The following is a 16,561-nucleotide window of genomic DNA, read 5'->3' as shown; positions in this document are numbered from 1 at the left end:
ACAAATCTGGAAGGTCGATCAAGACATATGTGTTCTGAACTGCAGCATGGAAGCTCTTATGATCCAGTTGGAATACACAACTTCGTACCCTTCTTATAAATGGTATGACAACAGAGCTGATGATCGCTGCTTTCTGTGATCTTCCAGCAGGTCGTCTACGGACACGCAGACACGTTGGCATCCACGGTGGCGTCCAGCTGGAATACAGCATTTCGTACCCTGCTCATAAGCGGTATGACGACAGAGCTTACCACTCCGACCACATGCGTGTGCGATATTAACGGATCAGTCCAGTTGTCATATCCCACACTAGCTTTGCAGGAATTGGAATGGTGTGGGTCTTGATAATCGTTGGTTCCTGTGACCTTCCAGCAGGTCGTCTACGAACACGTTGACGTCCAACTGACCAAACAGAAGCGAAACTCATCACTGAACACCACAGAATCCCATATAATATCCCAGCTGACTCTGGCTCTGCATCATGCAACTCTGTTTTCTCCGGTATGGTGTCACCTCTAAACGATGCATGGGAACTCGACCCAGCTTACAGTATCGCGCTCCCGTCGATTGCTCGTAACAAAATGTTCAAATGTGTGTGAAATCTTATGGGACTTAACTCCTAAGGTCATCAGTCAACCTTACACACTACTTAACCTAAATTATCCTAAGGACAAACACACACTCCCATGCCCGCGGGAGGACTCGAACCTCCGCCGGGACCAGCCGCACACTGGTAACACTCTCCCTGTAATTTCTGACCAGATTTCAGCTGTTGTCATCCGTCGCTTCGTCAACAATCCTACGATCTCCTCGTGGTGTGGTCCTTCTGGAAGCCCGGTATTTACACTTCTTGCCACACATCTGTTCTGAGTCGTTGAATCAGATAACAAACTGCTTCAGTTGTAAATAGTTTTATCCGTTCAATAAAGACCTGATCGGACGATTATAAGCCCATCTTCAGGAGTACAAGAATCGTGAGGCGCATGGCCGCCGCACACTGAACACAGTCTGCGGGCAGGTGACAGCCGTGCGTGAAACCGAGATATGACTCAGTTGCGGATGTCCTTTTATCGAAATTTTACGTCCTCAGTACATCTCACCATCACTCGGTCTGCACTTATTCCCCTAAAGTCAACTACCTGTGCGATCTATCGATATAACGCTCCCATGTCATGTGATATATAAAAATATTCGATTATCGATATTAGTATTAAATCCATAGTTTTCTGGTCGCTACACTTATTGTTGATAGTCACTCTGCCATGTACCTCGTGACAGTTCTTCGAAATCTGAAAGATGGCTATAAGCTAGAAGTGCACGTCATCTGGGCGTCTTGTGATGCGAGCTCCACCTGAAAAGATCCACTAATTTTAGACACACCCACTGTTCTTCATCTCTAGTAATGGTTTTATATAATGAAAATACTGAAAATAAGCTCGCTTAAGGATGAACTTTTATCATTGAATTTGACGGGCACGAACAGCATTCGGTGAAGGTGTTCGTGGTGTAACACTTTCCATTTCCGTCACTGTAATTCACAAGAATGAAAACTTATTGTCAGTCGATGGAGTAACGAAAGTCTACTCACTTCGAGAAACATTTAGCAACCGAGAGTTGTCAACAGCACAATCGGCAATAAAACAAGTAGAGTCCGAGAGTGAAGTCCAAGCAGCCTAGCGAAGTTACTCGTTTTCATTTCATAATTTAACCGCTAGCAATAAAAGTACTGTAAATAGCCTTGCATTCATCTGGCCAGAGCTGTTGCACATTTTTTATCTCAGTTTTGGAGAAACTCAGCTGGTGATATCTTTCTGTCGTTTTTTTAAAATCTGCATTATAATAAGCAAAATTTCGATTTTATTCCTTTCATTGTGTAGCACAATAGTTCCGTTAATAGCTATAACACCAGGGGCAAAAATAGCCTCCACTATTTTGTTTGTGCAGTTCACCTAATTATACTAAATGTGGTTGAATTTGTCCCAGGCGCTCCTGACTTATGCTTATATGTTATGCCTTTTCACCGTCAAACCTTTAACCATAGGGGTTAAACTGATCTACTGCACTCACCCCTGAACATTCTGTGTCAATGAATCCCTCACCACACTCATGAATCAAATTGAATAACCCGCAGTTTTTATGTCGTGGTATAGAGTAATTCTAGATGTCGGTCAGATTCACATGCAGTGTTATACGTTTTCTTTCAATGGTCCTTGATGTTGGTGTCTACGTTTTTTGTGTTAATATATTTTCCCTTTCTGGTTGTATTAGTATATAATCCATTTACATCATAATTTTTCACTACACCATTTGATGACACACATAAAACCTAATTGCATGGTTGCCGCTATCGTATTAGAAATGGTTCACAGATCATGTTTGTATAAGTTGAAGCGCTGATACAAGAAAACATAAGTGGCTCTAAGAACGGTTGTGGACTGAATTCACGTGTGCATGCGTGCGATTGTGTGTGTGTGTGTGTGTGTGTGTGTGTGTGTGTGTGTGTGTGTGTGTGTGTGTATGTGTGTAAGTATGTATATGTAAGTAATTTTTTCCATATAAAAGTGAAGAACAGCGCGTTTCGTTACAGGTTCATTTAACAAGCGCGAAAGTGTCACGGAGATGCTCAGCCAAATCCAGTAGCAGACGCTGCAAGAGAGGCGTACTGCATCACGGTGGGATTTGCTATTAAGATTCCGAGAGCAGACGTTCCTACAAGAGTTAACTAACGCATTGCTTCCTCCTACATATATCTCGGGAAAACTTTTTCCAACTCATGGCAGGGACGGTACAGTAACTAGTAATATACGATGAAGAAACAGTCTTGGTTGCAGAGTTGTAATTACACTACTGGCCATTAAAATTGCTACACCAAGAAGAAATGCACATGATAAACGGCTATTCATTGGACAAATATATTATACTAGGATTAACATGTGATTACATTTTCACCCGATTTGGGTGCATAGATCCTGAGAAATCAGTACCGAGAACAACCACCTCTGGCCGTAATAAAGGCCTTGAAGCGCCTGGGCATTGAGTCAAACAGAGCTTGCATGGCGTGTACAGGTACAGCAGCCCATGTAGCTTCAACACGATACCACAGTTCATCAAGAGTAGTGACTGGTGTATCGTGACGAGCCAGTTGCTCGGCCACCATTGACCACACGTTTTCAGTTGGTGAGAGGTTTGGAGAATGTGCTGGCCAGGGCAGCAGTCGAACATTTTCTGTATCCAGAAAGGAACGTACAGGACCTGCATTATCCTTCTGAAATGTAGGGTTTCTCAGGGATCGAATGAAGGGTAGAGCCATGGGTCGTAACACATTTGAAATGTAGCGTCCACTGCTCAAAGTGCCGTCAATGCGAACAAGAGATGGCCGAGACGTGTAACCAATGGCACACCATACCATCACGCCGGGTGATACGGCAGTATGGCGATGACGAATACACGCTTCCAATGTGCGTTTACCACGATGTCGCCAAACATGGATGCGGCCATCATGATGCTGTAAACAGAACCTGGATTCATCCGAAAAAATGACGTTTTGCCATTCTTGCACCCAGGTTCGTCGTTGAGTACACAATCGCAGGCGCTCCTGTCTGTGTTGCAGCGTCAAGGGTAACCGCAGCCATGATCTCCGAGCTGATAGTCCATGCTGTTGCAAACGTCGTCGAACTGTTCGTGTAGATGGTTGTTGTCTTGCAAACGTCCCCATCTGTTGACTCAGGGATCGAGACGTGGCTGCACGATCCGTTACAGCCATGAGGATAAGATGCCTGTCATCTCGACTGCTAATGATACGAGGCCGTTGAGATCCAGCACGGCGTCCCGTATTACCCTCCTGAACCCATCGATTTCATATTCTGCTAACAGTCATCGGATCTCGACCAACGCGAGGAGCAATGTCGCGATATGATAAACCGCAATCGTGATAGGCTACAATCCGACCTTTATCAAAGTCGGAAACGTGATGGTAAGCATTCCTCCTCCTTACACGAGCCATCTCAACAACGTTTCACCAGGCAACGCCGGTCAACTGCTGTTTGTGTATGAGAAATCGATTGGAAACTTTCCTCATGTCAGCACATTGTAGGTGTCACCACCGGCGCCAACCTTGTGTGAATGTTCTGAAATGTTAATTATTTGCATATCACAGCATCTTCTTCCTGTCGGTTAAATTTCGCGTTTGTAGCACGTCATCTTCGTAGTGTAGCAACTTTAATGGCCAGTAGTGTACTAAAGTTCCGGCAGCGAACGTTCCTAGAATTGATAACTCACATATTGCTTCATCTTACATATATCTCGGGAAAACTTTTTCCAACTCATGGCAGGGACGGTGCAGTAATCAGTTATATACGATGAAGAAACAGTCTTGGTTGCGGAGTTGTATTATTTATTCACCAATATTGGAAAATAAACAATAATTAAAACCCTGCAGCCAAGAATGTTTCTTCATCTCGAGAAAAGACCATGAACATAAAATTAGAGAGATTCGAACGAACACAGAGGCTTACCAGCAGTCGTTCTTCCCACGAACCATTTGCGACTGTAAAGTACACGCCTCCACATACTGTAAGGTTACTTGCGGAGTATAGATGTAGATGTAGATACGTGTGCCAATTTTGGTAGAAGTGCCTTCAGGCGTTCAGAAATATGCTGTCTATGCACCCCGCTCTCCCTAACCCGACTCTTCAGTCAGTTGCCCCCTACCACAAATAAAAGAGTGCCGGTCACTCCTGTACAGTCTACCTAAGAGGTGTACGAAGGCTGTCCAGAAAGTAAATTCCGATTGATAGCGAAATGGAAATCACAGTGAAAATCAGAAATGTTTTATTTGTAACAGTTACCTACACCTTCCAGCTATTTCTCTACGTAGTCGCTCTTCGGACGTAGACATTTGTCGTAGCGTTGTACCAGCTTTCCATTACCTTCGTCATAAAAGGCAGCCGCGAGTACCTTCCGCCAATTCTCTGCGCTGGCCTACAGCTCGTTGTCTGTGCCAAAATGTTGTCTTCATAGCCAGCGGTTCATGTGAGCAGAGATGAAGGAGACAAGTACGGGCTGTATTGTGGGTAATCAAACATTTCCAACTGAAAACGATGCAGCAGCATCTTCATTTCCCCTGCAGAATGCGGCTTGTCCTGAAGAAGAAACCGCACGACAGTTATGTAATATTGAGTGCATAGCTTAAGGCGAAATTTCTCACCAGGCCCTCGTACTTGGCGGGAGACACTATTTTCTAGACATCTTTACGCGCACACTGTGAGCTCAGAAATGAGAAGAGCGACGTGATTCTATCTAGGATCGTACTAGAGACACTGCCCAACACATCTGTGCAAAGCTTTATCGGATTTTCATAGTCGTTTCCATTTCGCGACCGATCGGAACTTACTTTCTGGACATCCCTCGTCTGTGGCTGCTTTTACCCCCGAGGAGTGAGGGTGGGTGTGGAGGCGAGAAAATTATTCACAACTTTACCTTTCTCTTTTACAGAAAGGGGCAAAATATACCAGCCCAAAAAAATTGAATTGTAGATGCTGGCAGTTTAAAAACGTAATCATTTCTGCGTGACAAAGTCTTCTAATCCATAAATGGAATTTCAGAGTAGACGGTATATACGAGGGTTGCAACTTAAATAGTGGCAACTATTTATTCACAATCGATACAAAAGAGTTACAAATATGGCTCTGATCACTATGGGACTTAACTTCTGAGGTCATCAGTCTCCTAGAACTCTGAACTACTTAAACCTAACTAACCGAAAGACATCACACACATCCATGCCCGAGGCAGGACTCGAACCTGCGACCGTAGCGGTCGCGCGGTTCCAGACTGTAGCGCCTAGAACCGCTCGGCCACTACGGCCGGCAAAAGAGTTACAAGTTTGCACCTTTTACTGTCCTTCAAAGTAGTCACCAGCGTTGTGTAGAGCCCATTCCCAGCGATGTGGAAGGCGTAGTCTACCGTTAGCAGAGCCTGTTCTGTTGATGGTGTGAATGGAGCGGTCTACTGCCTGTCGAATCTGTGGAACAGTTCTGAAGCGAATGCCACGAAGTCGTTACTTCATCTTCGGAATCAAATCAAAGTATGGGGAGTACGGTGGATGGTACAGTATTTCCCAGTCCCATCGACCGAACGGAGCAGCCACAGCTTGCGCTGTATGCGCCCGCGCATTGTCGTGCAAAATGATGGCTGGGTTGCGCAGAAAGGGTCGACGCTTCTTTCGCAAAGCTGGTCGCAGGTGATGCTCCAAAAGCGAACAGTAATACTGTGCACTGACGGTCTGCCGTGGAGGAACGTAATTCGTTAGCATAACACCATCACAGTCGTACACGAGAATCATCGTAACTTTAGACCGCTCCATTCGCACCATCAACAGAATGGGCTCTGCTAACGGTATACTACGCCTTCGACATCGCTGGCAATGGGTTCTATACAACTCTGATGACTACTTTGGAGGACGGTAACAGGTGCAAACATGTAATTCTCTTGTATCGGTTGTGAATAAATAGTTGCTGCTATTTAAGTTGCAACCCTCGTATGTCGTTGTGTTATAAATTTTTCCACAAAACATGCAAAAAATTTAACTAAATCAAACTATCTCTCTCAGTCTAACTTATCCCAGACTTCTGTCTCGTGAATTTATATACTCGTAAGACCGACTCTTCTTACTCATTGCTGAACGATTGGAAATCATAAGAAAATCAAAAGAAGGCATTTTTCGAACTAGTGATACAGCAGTTACCTGATACCTCTTTTGTATTGCTCGAATGGTTTTTGAGGGGCGTCAGCATTTAAGGCTTTAGCGTTATAAAAGTAAGACAGGTCTTGGAGCACCTACAGAGTGTTTCGGAAATCCCCATTACAAGCTTTTAGGACTTGTAGAGGGGAGTGAGTTCTGGAATTGGATGATGGGCTCGTGTTTCATCATTTCTTAGGATGTAAATTATTTTATTTTTATATAGTAGAATATAATTCACTTTTGCTAGTTTTCTTTGTATTGTTGTGTGTTACAGGACACCAAGCCAGGAACGGCGATCGAATACGTCCTCGTAACGAATCACCCTAAATGGAAAATCCATCCGGTGCTGGAGATATGGGTAAATATCAGATACTACATATTGTATATGCATAGTTATCACTGTAGATATGTACGTAGGATGGAAAACCTCACTTAAACAAGTACGAGTATAGGCTTCACAGATAACTGCAAAAAATCAGTGAATGTTTCTGTGTTACAATCAAACAATCGGTGACTGGAAATTGAAGGAGAAATGGTAAATATGTGGGAACTTACACATATCAAAAAAAGTTTTAAAAACATCACCTGTACAGAAAATTGGAATATAGATCAACGTTAACACCATTTTCACCCTTCTTACTGCTCATGGGAACCACACATTGCATGTTGTACCACCATACAGCGAGACCTTCAGAGGTGGTGGTCCAGATTGCTGTACACATCGGTACCTCTAATACCCAGTAGGACGTCCTCTTGCATTGATGCATGCCTCTATTCGTCGTAGCATACTAACCAAAAGTTCATCAAGGCACAGTTGGTCCAGATTGTCCCACTCATCAACGGCGATTCGGCGTAGATCTCTCAAAGTGGTTGGTGTGTCACGTCGTCCATAAACAGCCCTTTTCAATCTATCCCAGGCATCATATTAACAGAATCTTCCATCGGTTCTTGGTAGAACAACATTATAATAAATGAAAAGCACCAGTTTGCTTTTGTTCTATAATATTACTTTTATTGTTAACCTGTTTTCGGCTTACAAGACCATCTTCATATGTCTGAAGATGGCCTTGTAAGCCGAAAACCGGTTAACAATAAAAGTAATATTGTAGAACAAAAGCAAACTGGTGCTTTTCATTTATTATCCCAGGCATGTTCGATAGGGTTCATGTCTGGAGAACATGCTGGGTGGCGATGTTATGTCGAAGGAAGTCGTTCACAAGATGTGCACGATGGGGGCGCAAATTGTCGTCCATGGAGGCGAATGCCTCGCCAATATGCTGCCGATATGGTTGCACTATCAGTCGGAGGATGGCATTCACGTATCGTACAGCCGTTACGGTGCTTTCCATGACCACCAGCGACGTATTTCGGCCCCACATAGTGCCACCCCAAAACAGCAGTGAACCTCCACCTTGCTGCACTCGCTGGATAGTGTGTCTAAGGCGTTCAGCCTGACCGGGTTGCCTCCAAACACGTCTCCGACGATTGTCTGGTTGAAGGAATACGCGACACTCATCGGTGAAGAGAACGTGATGCCAATCCTGATCGCTCTATTCAGCATGTCGCTGGGCCCGTCTGTACGCGTTGCATGGTGTCGTGGTTGCAAAGATGGACCTACCATGGACGTCTGGAGTGAAGTTGCGCATCATGCAGCCTACTGCATACAGTTTGAGTGGTAACACGACGTCCTGTGGCTGTACAAAAAGCATTATTCAAAATGATGGCGTCGCTGTCGGGGCTCCTCCGAGCCATAATCCGTAGGTAGCGTCATCCACAGCAGTAGTAGTCCTTGGGCGGCCTGAGTGAGGCGTGTCATCAACAGTTCCTGTCTCTCTTTATCTCCTCCACGTCCGAACAACATCGCTTTGGTTCACTCCGAAACGCCTGGACACTTTCCTTGTTGAGAGCCCTTCCTGGCACAAAGTAACAATGCGGACGCGATCGAACCGCGGTATTGACCGTCCAGGCATGGATGAACTACAGACAACACAAGCTGTGTACCTCCTTCCTGGTGGAATGACTGGAACTGATCGACTGTCGGACCCCTTACATCTAATAGGTGCTGCTCATGCACGGTTGCTTACATCTTTGGGCTGGTTTAGTGACATCTAATGGCTAAATGGTTCAAATGGCTCTGAGCACTATGGGACTCAACTGCTGAGGTCATTAGTCCCCTAGAACTTAGAACTAGTTAAACCTAACTAACCTAAGGATATCACAAACATCCATGCCCGAGGCAGGATTCGAACCTGCGACCGTAGCGGTCTTGCGGTTCCAGACTGCAGCGCCTTTAACCGCACGTCCACTTCGGTCGGCTTAGTGACATCTCTGAGCAGTCAAGGGGACTGTGTCTGTGATACAATATCCATAATCAATGCTTATCTTCAGGAGTTCTGGGAACCGGGGTGATGCAAAACTTTTTTCGATGTGTGTATATGGCAAGGAGACCTGCACTGGTCCGCTGCACCAGTTCTGTCCTATGGTCTGGCATGGACGTTAAACGCGCAAACTATTAAATAAACTGGGAGTTATCCAAAGGATAGTGAATGTGTTGACGGTGATTAGAGAAGACAGGCAAAATAAAGATACAAGAAGTACGACGAGTGTTGGGAACATCATTGCGACTGTTGCGACAGTTTCTCGTGGCTGTGTTTGACATACAGTCAGACTAACTGGAGGTGGACTAAAGTTGAATGGTGCCCTCTACCTCTAACGCTTTTACCTGTGATTGAATATCAAGTTATAAATCCGGTATTAACGCCATGAAAACATTCCCCTTAGCAAGAAATTTGACCCACGAATGAACAACAATGAGGTCTGTTAGATTTTAATGAAATGTGAAGTAATGAGCAAACTTCCAGAGCGCAATGGAACAACAAAGGGAACTTTAACATAAAGTAAATGAAGATAAACAGCAACGAACATCCTCAACTGTTCTAATACAACTAATCAATGTAAATGTATCTCTCCTCATAGGAAGTACTTTTGAAAGCAATATCTCGAAATATTCACTGCTGCAACAGGTGTCGAAGTTCTCTATGACCTGTAACCACGTTATTTGTCTGAAAATCGTACATAAATTCCAAAATACTGTGTCTGTTGAAAGAAGATTATAGTAACATTAATTCTGCCGAAGGCAGTTCAATTTAAATATTTTGTCTACGCACATTGTACTAACATCAATAAACGTAGCTCGCACGTTATTATTAGAGATCGTAGGATTGAGAAACGACTTCGGGAGGAAAATACTTGCTAGAGAATTTCAACTGACTGCAGTTATTATTCAGAAAGTAGAGACGAAACCTCTTGAATAATATATAATATACATGAATTTCCCCTAACGGGTCATGTACAGTACCACACATTCACAAAAAGTCAATCCCCGTAATACCGTTTAGAAACTGAGAAAATAATGTGAAAGACGACCGATAGTTGCAGATGACTCGATGAAATATAGATGTTGATCTTCGCATGTTCAAACAAAGTCTCGAACCACTCAAAGACCAGCCTTGCTCACGGACACACAATTGTAAACCATTTCTCGCAGTTGTTCCTGAAAAATCACGTAACACAGAATTACGCCAGTGCATAGCAAGCAAAAAAGCGATGTCACCAATAATGCTGGACACCGTAGTTTCGAAATCGAAATGCTCAAGTCAGTAATAAACAGGGAAAATGTATAAACCTTACAAATCGTCGGTAGGCAGAACGATGTTAACCGCTTCAGGTGGAGACCACGAGTAGTAGTGACTGCTCACATGGCCCTATCGAACTCGAAACTCGACGGCAACTAACCTGATTGGCTGACTATGCGTAACGTTCAAAATATAGCTTAGAGACAAGCGTTTCACTACTCAACCGAAGATAACGCTATTTTAGCAGATGATACCATGGACTACAGAGTCTTTGAGTCATACGAATGCGTCCAACTCACGAACTGATACATAACATGAAAGTCATTTACAACAAATGACTTCCTAAATAAGTTTTCTTGCTCAGTGGCTCAAGATATGAAACTCTAGGCAACAACGTATTTGAATATGAGAATTACTTGATATAAAATACGCAGGAAAACCTATATTTGAAGACTGCAATGGATGGAGAAGTATGAAATACCCATTTATCCAGCAGTAAACAAAAAAAAACTGATTATAATGGCGATATTTACGCACATGTTCATCATCATTCGCTGCTTGGGACTGAAACTTCTAGTAGGCACCAATGAGAACTCTTCTTGTAACTTTCACTCAGTCCAGATATTTCCCTGCACAATTACGGTTTGCTTGGACCCCTTGAAGAGCACCCGCTTCTAGGCAAGTGAAACTCGATATATTAATATCGCGTTGACGTTGCACAGCTCGCAATTTTTCACAGCAAAGGAATCACGATGATGATAGAACATGAAAGGGAATCCTGATGTAGACGGCGAGTGTATCTCCAACAACTTCCGATTTTCAGACCACTCGCTGCAAAGCTCAACAGACGACTGTAATTCGCTGCATGACGAAATTTGTACTGAGGAGCCTAGACATTATGACCATCTGGTTAATGGCGTGCTGATGCACTTTTGAAACGCAATACAGCAGCGATTCTGCGTGGCATGCATTCGACAACACCAGATGTCTAGGCGCAGGTGATGCAATTCCCGCAAATTACGAGCAGGTGGTGTGCGAGCGTGGAGCTGCAACCCGATAGCATTCCAGATGTGTTATTCGTATTCACATCAGGAGAATTTGGTGCCCAAGACGGCAACGCGAGTTCACTATGATGGTCCACAAACCACTATAGCGCAATTTTGGCCTTGTGTTCAAATGGCTCTGAGCACTATGGGACTTAAGGGGCTCCGGAAAGGCTCAAAATCATGAAAAGTTCAATTTTTACTTTTTTGCGTTTTCTGAATCTGCAGACTATTACCTTTTAATAGATATATAATTTATTGAATTCCGAAGACTGCAACTATTTTTAAATTTTTTTTGAAATGTGTTCTACATGGGCGTGACCCACTGTGGCGCTGTTAAACTGCTGTCAAATGGTGTTGTTATTAACGTCCGTGTTCATCAGGTACATTTTAGTGATGTGAGATAAAGTATGTGTTGTGGCTAACCTGTGATGGTTCAATATATATCGCTGGTGTGATTGTCGATTGTTTCATGTTTATTTACTCTGTCGTTATCTCGAAAATATTCGTAATTAATTCTGTTTCTTGAGTCTCTGTTTTGTTGAAGTATAATAATGAGTAAAAGTAAAGTTATTAGAAATCCTCTGAAGGCTTTTAAGAAAAGGAGAAATGTTGGAAAGCCAAAGGTATGTGTTATTACTGTAAACAATAAAGACGATAACCAAGTGAGTGAACCTAACCTCTCAAGTACACCTGCCCATAGCAGTCAAAGTGGGAAAGAAAATACTTCACAGAAGAAGCTTGGTTCAATGAGTGAAAACTATGAATGTTTTATGGGCGAATCGGATGTGAATGAAATATATGATATGTCGGTTCTCAAAGGAATTTTTTCAAACTGTGTAAGATGTATTCATTGTAGTGAAGTTGGTCTGGAACTCTCCATAATAAAGCACGTAGGACTTGCTAGTGAAATACAACTGAAATGTGATAAGTGTTCATACATGACCACCTTTTGGAACAGTGTTGCAGTAACTGCAACTGAAGAAAATGGTAGCAAAATCTACGAACACAACAACGAGCGATGCTTGCTTTAGATAAAGAACGCCTTCGGGCTGCAGACAGGGCTGTAAAGAGTCTAGAAATACAAGCAAGAGTAAACAGGAGGAGGAACAAGAGGAAGCTGGAGGAGGAGTTTGCAGAGGATGAAGATAATCCATCCTATGGACCTGGAATGCACTAAAAAGTTAATCCAATCTTTGTCGCTCGATTCCCAAAACTTTTATTTTCTCATACTAATTACATGTTTTCTAAGGATCTTCCAAACATATTTGTTTCAAACTTTCAGTAAATGTTACACAGTACCTTCTGCATAATTTAACACAGCCTTTTTCCAAAAAACTGTATATTTTTGAATATATAAATAAAAATTGCAAAAAAATGTTGTGAATTTTCATTACAATTGAAAAAAAATCATCTTTAATAACTGAACTAAAATTTTGTAAAATCCCTGTGTTAAGTTGTAGCCCATATTCCAATAAATAATCTGTAAAAAGTTCAACTTCCTACCTCAAATACTTTGTGAGGAAAGATGTAATTTACAAGCGTTATTTTAACATTGCAAGTATAGGGCGTTCCGGAGCCCCTTAACAGCTGAGGTCATCAGTCCCCTAGAACTTAGAACTACTTAAACTAACCTAAGGACATCACACACATCCATTCCCGAGCCAGGATTCGAACCTGCGACCGTAGCGGTTTTTGGAAAAGCGATAAACAACATACTGACGTCAAAAACAAGAAACATTTCACATTCAGACTGCTTGCAGCGCTGTATATTCACCTGGTGGCAGAAAGTGAAACTACTATATTTTCAGCATACTCCACGAGCGCAACGACTGCCCGCACTGTAGCGCTCGGAACACGGGCAGTTTAATTATAACGACCACAATGCGTGCCCCTAAAGCCACCAGGAGGCATCTAATCTCGATGTACCCAGTGCTCGTTTCGGCTCCTCACTGTGATCGTATTACTATGCTGTTCTATTAGAAGAAAATATTGATTTTGTTTGCTTCAAACACTTCCTTATCGCCAATGATCGTCACTTACACTTGCAGTCGAGAGTATTTCGATGCGCAATGTTTAAACTAAAGATATGTACTGCTTATGTCCTATTTGTGACTGGCCAATTACAACTAACTTGGAAAGGCTGACAAATAAGTTGAAAATTACTACGTTTTCGTTAGTAAGGGTGGGATTCCGGGTCGGTAATTATTCAAATAATATATATGCAGAGGCATTTTCTTATTGCTAGTTGCCGTGCAGGGTAGCCGCGCGGTCTCAGGCGCCTTGTCACGGACCGCGCGGCTCCCCCCGTCGGAGGTGCGAGTCCTCCCTCGGGCATGGGTGTGTGGGTCGTCCTTAGCGTAAGTTAGATTAAGTAGTGCACAAGCTTAGAGACCGATGACCTCAGCTCTTTCGTCCCATAATACCTTACCACGAATTTCCAAATTTATTGTCAGTTGGTAAAACATGTATTTATTCGTCCTAAGTTGTCAGTAATTTTTCACACTACCTAACTAAATGATTGAGTTAGTGTTGAACGTTTTCTGAAGTATAACTTGCACCAAGAGCTACGGATTCCTGTTTTACCGCAGGGCTCTCCACTGTTCAGCCTGGGGAATACCTCTCTGGAGTCTGCGTCGACCATCAAGGCGGATATCATACTCGCTGGGGAACTCGACTTCGAGAAGCAGACGATGTACATGCTAACCGTGATGGCAATGGTGAGTGCAGTGTGTGTTTGTTTACTCTTTTATAAGGTATCAAGTCACGACATACAGCTATACAAATAATAGAAAAGTTGAACGAAAACAGTTAATACAACGTTAAACTGTCGGCAATGCTTCACAGAGTGAATGTATACTTCTGATGAATTGCTTCCATGAGACTTTTCAGTTTTGTCTGGTGCAGTAGGGCGGTTAATTTCGTCAGTGGTGATGGAGGATGAAATATACACAAGATTTAACGCTATAGAAACGACTGCAGTTATTCGATCATGTTCAAGCTGGATGAGTCAGCAATCCAGGACAGCTGCTAAAATGTTCGGTAAACAATGCTTTAACAATACTAGCAAAGGAAACTGAGTTATAATTTTAGACTATTCCGTCCTTGCTACTGAACAATTTATGTGCGATAAATTCAAATTTAAACCGTTTACATAATGCTCGTCAGAAAATCGTGATAGGTGAGCAACAATAACACCAAAAAATACTATGAAACCTTGAGTCATGCAATTTTCAAGTCACATCAGTAAGAAAATTTTAATCATAAGCATCTATGTCCGTCTGGCAAATGGCTACTCAATCTTTATCTGCATACAGGATGTGACATTAGACCGTATTAGCGTCTTCCAATTATCATTGGTCCACGAAATAGTGTCCTAACATCTATACGTGTTGTGCTAAAGCATTCTTGATAGTGGCGAGACATTTGAAAATTTCCGCTCAGCTGTCAATGTCCAATCCACCTTCAACTCTTCCCAGCCGAGAACACTGGTAATAAATTTGCTTTAACGCATCTTTTCACACAGAATGCAGGGCGAACCTTCTGAACCGAATGACTAAATCGTCACGCACTCTTGCTTCCACTGCCTCATTCACCGCAGATTCTCAGAGCCATCGGCACTACTTATGATCTTTGCATATCATTCGCTAATGCTGTAATCCGCCACTGCGGATGTACTTGTGTGACTTGGGCGAAACCTTCTGAAAATCTCCACCCAGTGCGCTTGGTCGATATAACACTCGCCAGACTCACATCGAGTGCTACAGGTGTCAAGACACCCGCGGCCTCAGTGGCCCTTCGGTGGGGCTAGCATATCTATAACGTGCTGGGTAGATTCTTCTCTGCCGTTTATACTGGACACATATCACTTTCTGCAATGAGATGCTCGTCAACGGTACTAAGAGAGTGGAAGAAGGGACTTTCTCTACTACACCGCTATGTGATGTGAGAATATACCAACTTCATCTCGTCTCTACATTGTCGTCATCTTTCGTTTTCCACCTTTTGGAATTCGAATAGTAACAGAGGGTTGCTTTGAAAAATTACGAGCGCCAGTTTAGTTTGTGCGTATAGTACCGCTGTGTCTCAAAACCTTGCGCTCGTTCTCGCAAGTCATCCCCCGGAGGTCACAATATTAACTCTATTGGGCATCAGCGAGCGGCAGTGACGCCTAACTGTGCAGCCGGGGGTGGTTAGCCTAGAGTGCGCGACCAATAACGTCCCAGAAAATCAAAGACAAATTAGTGTAAATTAATAATAAATAATTAAAGTAAAACATCAAAGGCTACAGTTGAAGTTTAGAAGGGAGAAATAGAGACTTCCTGTGGAGACAAGGGTGATAGTACGACAAAATAAGCAATTCTTGTTTATTTTATGTGTGTCCTTCCTACATTTCTTCTTCCTGTGGACATATAATTGAATACCTTTACCGGAAATCCCCCCCCCCCACCCCTCCGATCCACATGTTCTTTCTTTCTTTTCCTATCTTCTCTTGTACATCCTTGCACTCTTCTTAGGAACGTCATTTCTTGAGCCTGCATTCAACTTTCTTGGTGTTGTGTTGTCAACCATGCTGCACTTCCATAAATAAGGGTTGGTACTGCTATGTTTTTGTAAATCTTCAGCGGGTTTCTTTCCTGACTTTCTTCTGCAAATTTTTTAGAATAGTTCCACACTTGGAAATAACTTTATTTCATTTTTGGACTACATCATGATTATATTCACATGTGTCGTCACACCTTTAACGTTGAAAATGTTCAACTTGCTCCAGGTACTCGTTATTCAAGGCTACTTTCGATCTTACAGGCTGTGCGCTTTGAAATTCCATCACTTTCGTTTTATCTACAGACAGATTTATGGTGTATTCTGAGTCCATCTGCTGCAACTTATTGGCCCCCAACTGAAGTCCATTTTCATTCTCTGGAACCACGGTTTGCTCATCTGCATATAGGAGTACATTTAATATAGCGTCACAACATAAAAAAAAAAACATTTTTATTCACTATATTCCCTTTACTGAACACTTCACCTACATATAAAAGCGTATCGGGGAAGTACAGCGTCCTAACCCCTTTATTTGTGTTCATTGACATTATAGTGATTATGTTGGTGACGGTGACGTTATTTCGGTGTTCGCATAT

The 16,561-nt window shown here is 42.8% G+C and overlaps 1 protein-coding gene across 1 annotated transcript in view; it reads left to right on the top strand.

Moving 5' to 3' along the window:
- LOC124777398 (cadherin-86C-like) overlaps positions 1 to 16,561 on the top strand; it is a 286,282-nt gene that overhangs the window by 21,002 nt on the left and 248,719 nt on the right. The window contains exons 4-5 of the mRNA XM_047252795.1: positions 7,017 to 7,100; positions 14,012 to 14,140. Coding sequence (XP_047108751.1) covers positions 7,017 to 7,100; positions 14,012 to 14,140 — 213 coding nt within the window. The remainder of the gene's footprint in view (positions 1 to 7,016; positions 7,101 to 14,011; positions 14,141 to 16,561) is intronic.

This window comes from Schistocerca piceifrons, chromosome 1 (assembly GCF_021461385.2).
Source record: "Schistocerca piceifrons isolate TAMUIC-IGC-003096 chromosome 1, iqSchPice1.1, whole genome shotgun sequence".
Taxonomy (NCBI): domain Eukaryota; kingdom Metazoa; phylum Arthropoda; class Insecta; order Orthoptera; family Acrididae; genus Schistocerca; species Schistocerca piceifrons.
The sequence above is the reverse complement of the archived record's forward strand: the minus strand, read 5'-3'. Positions and strand labels throughout refer to the sequence as shown.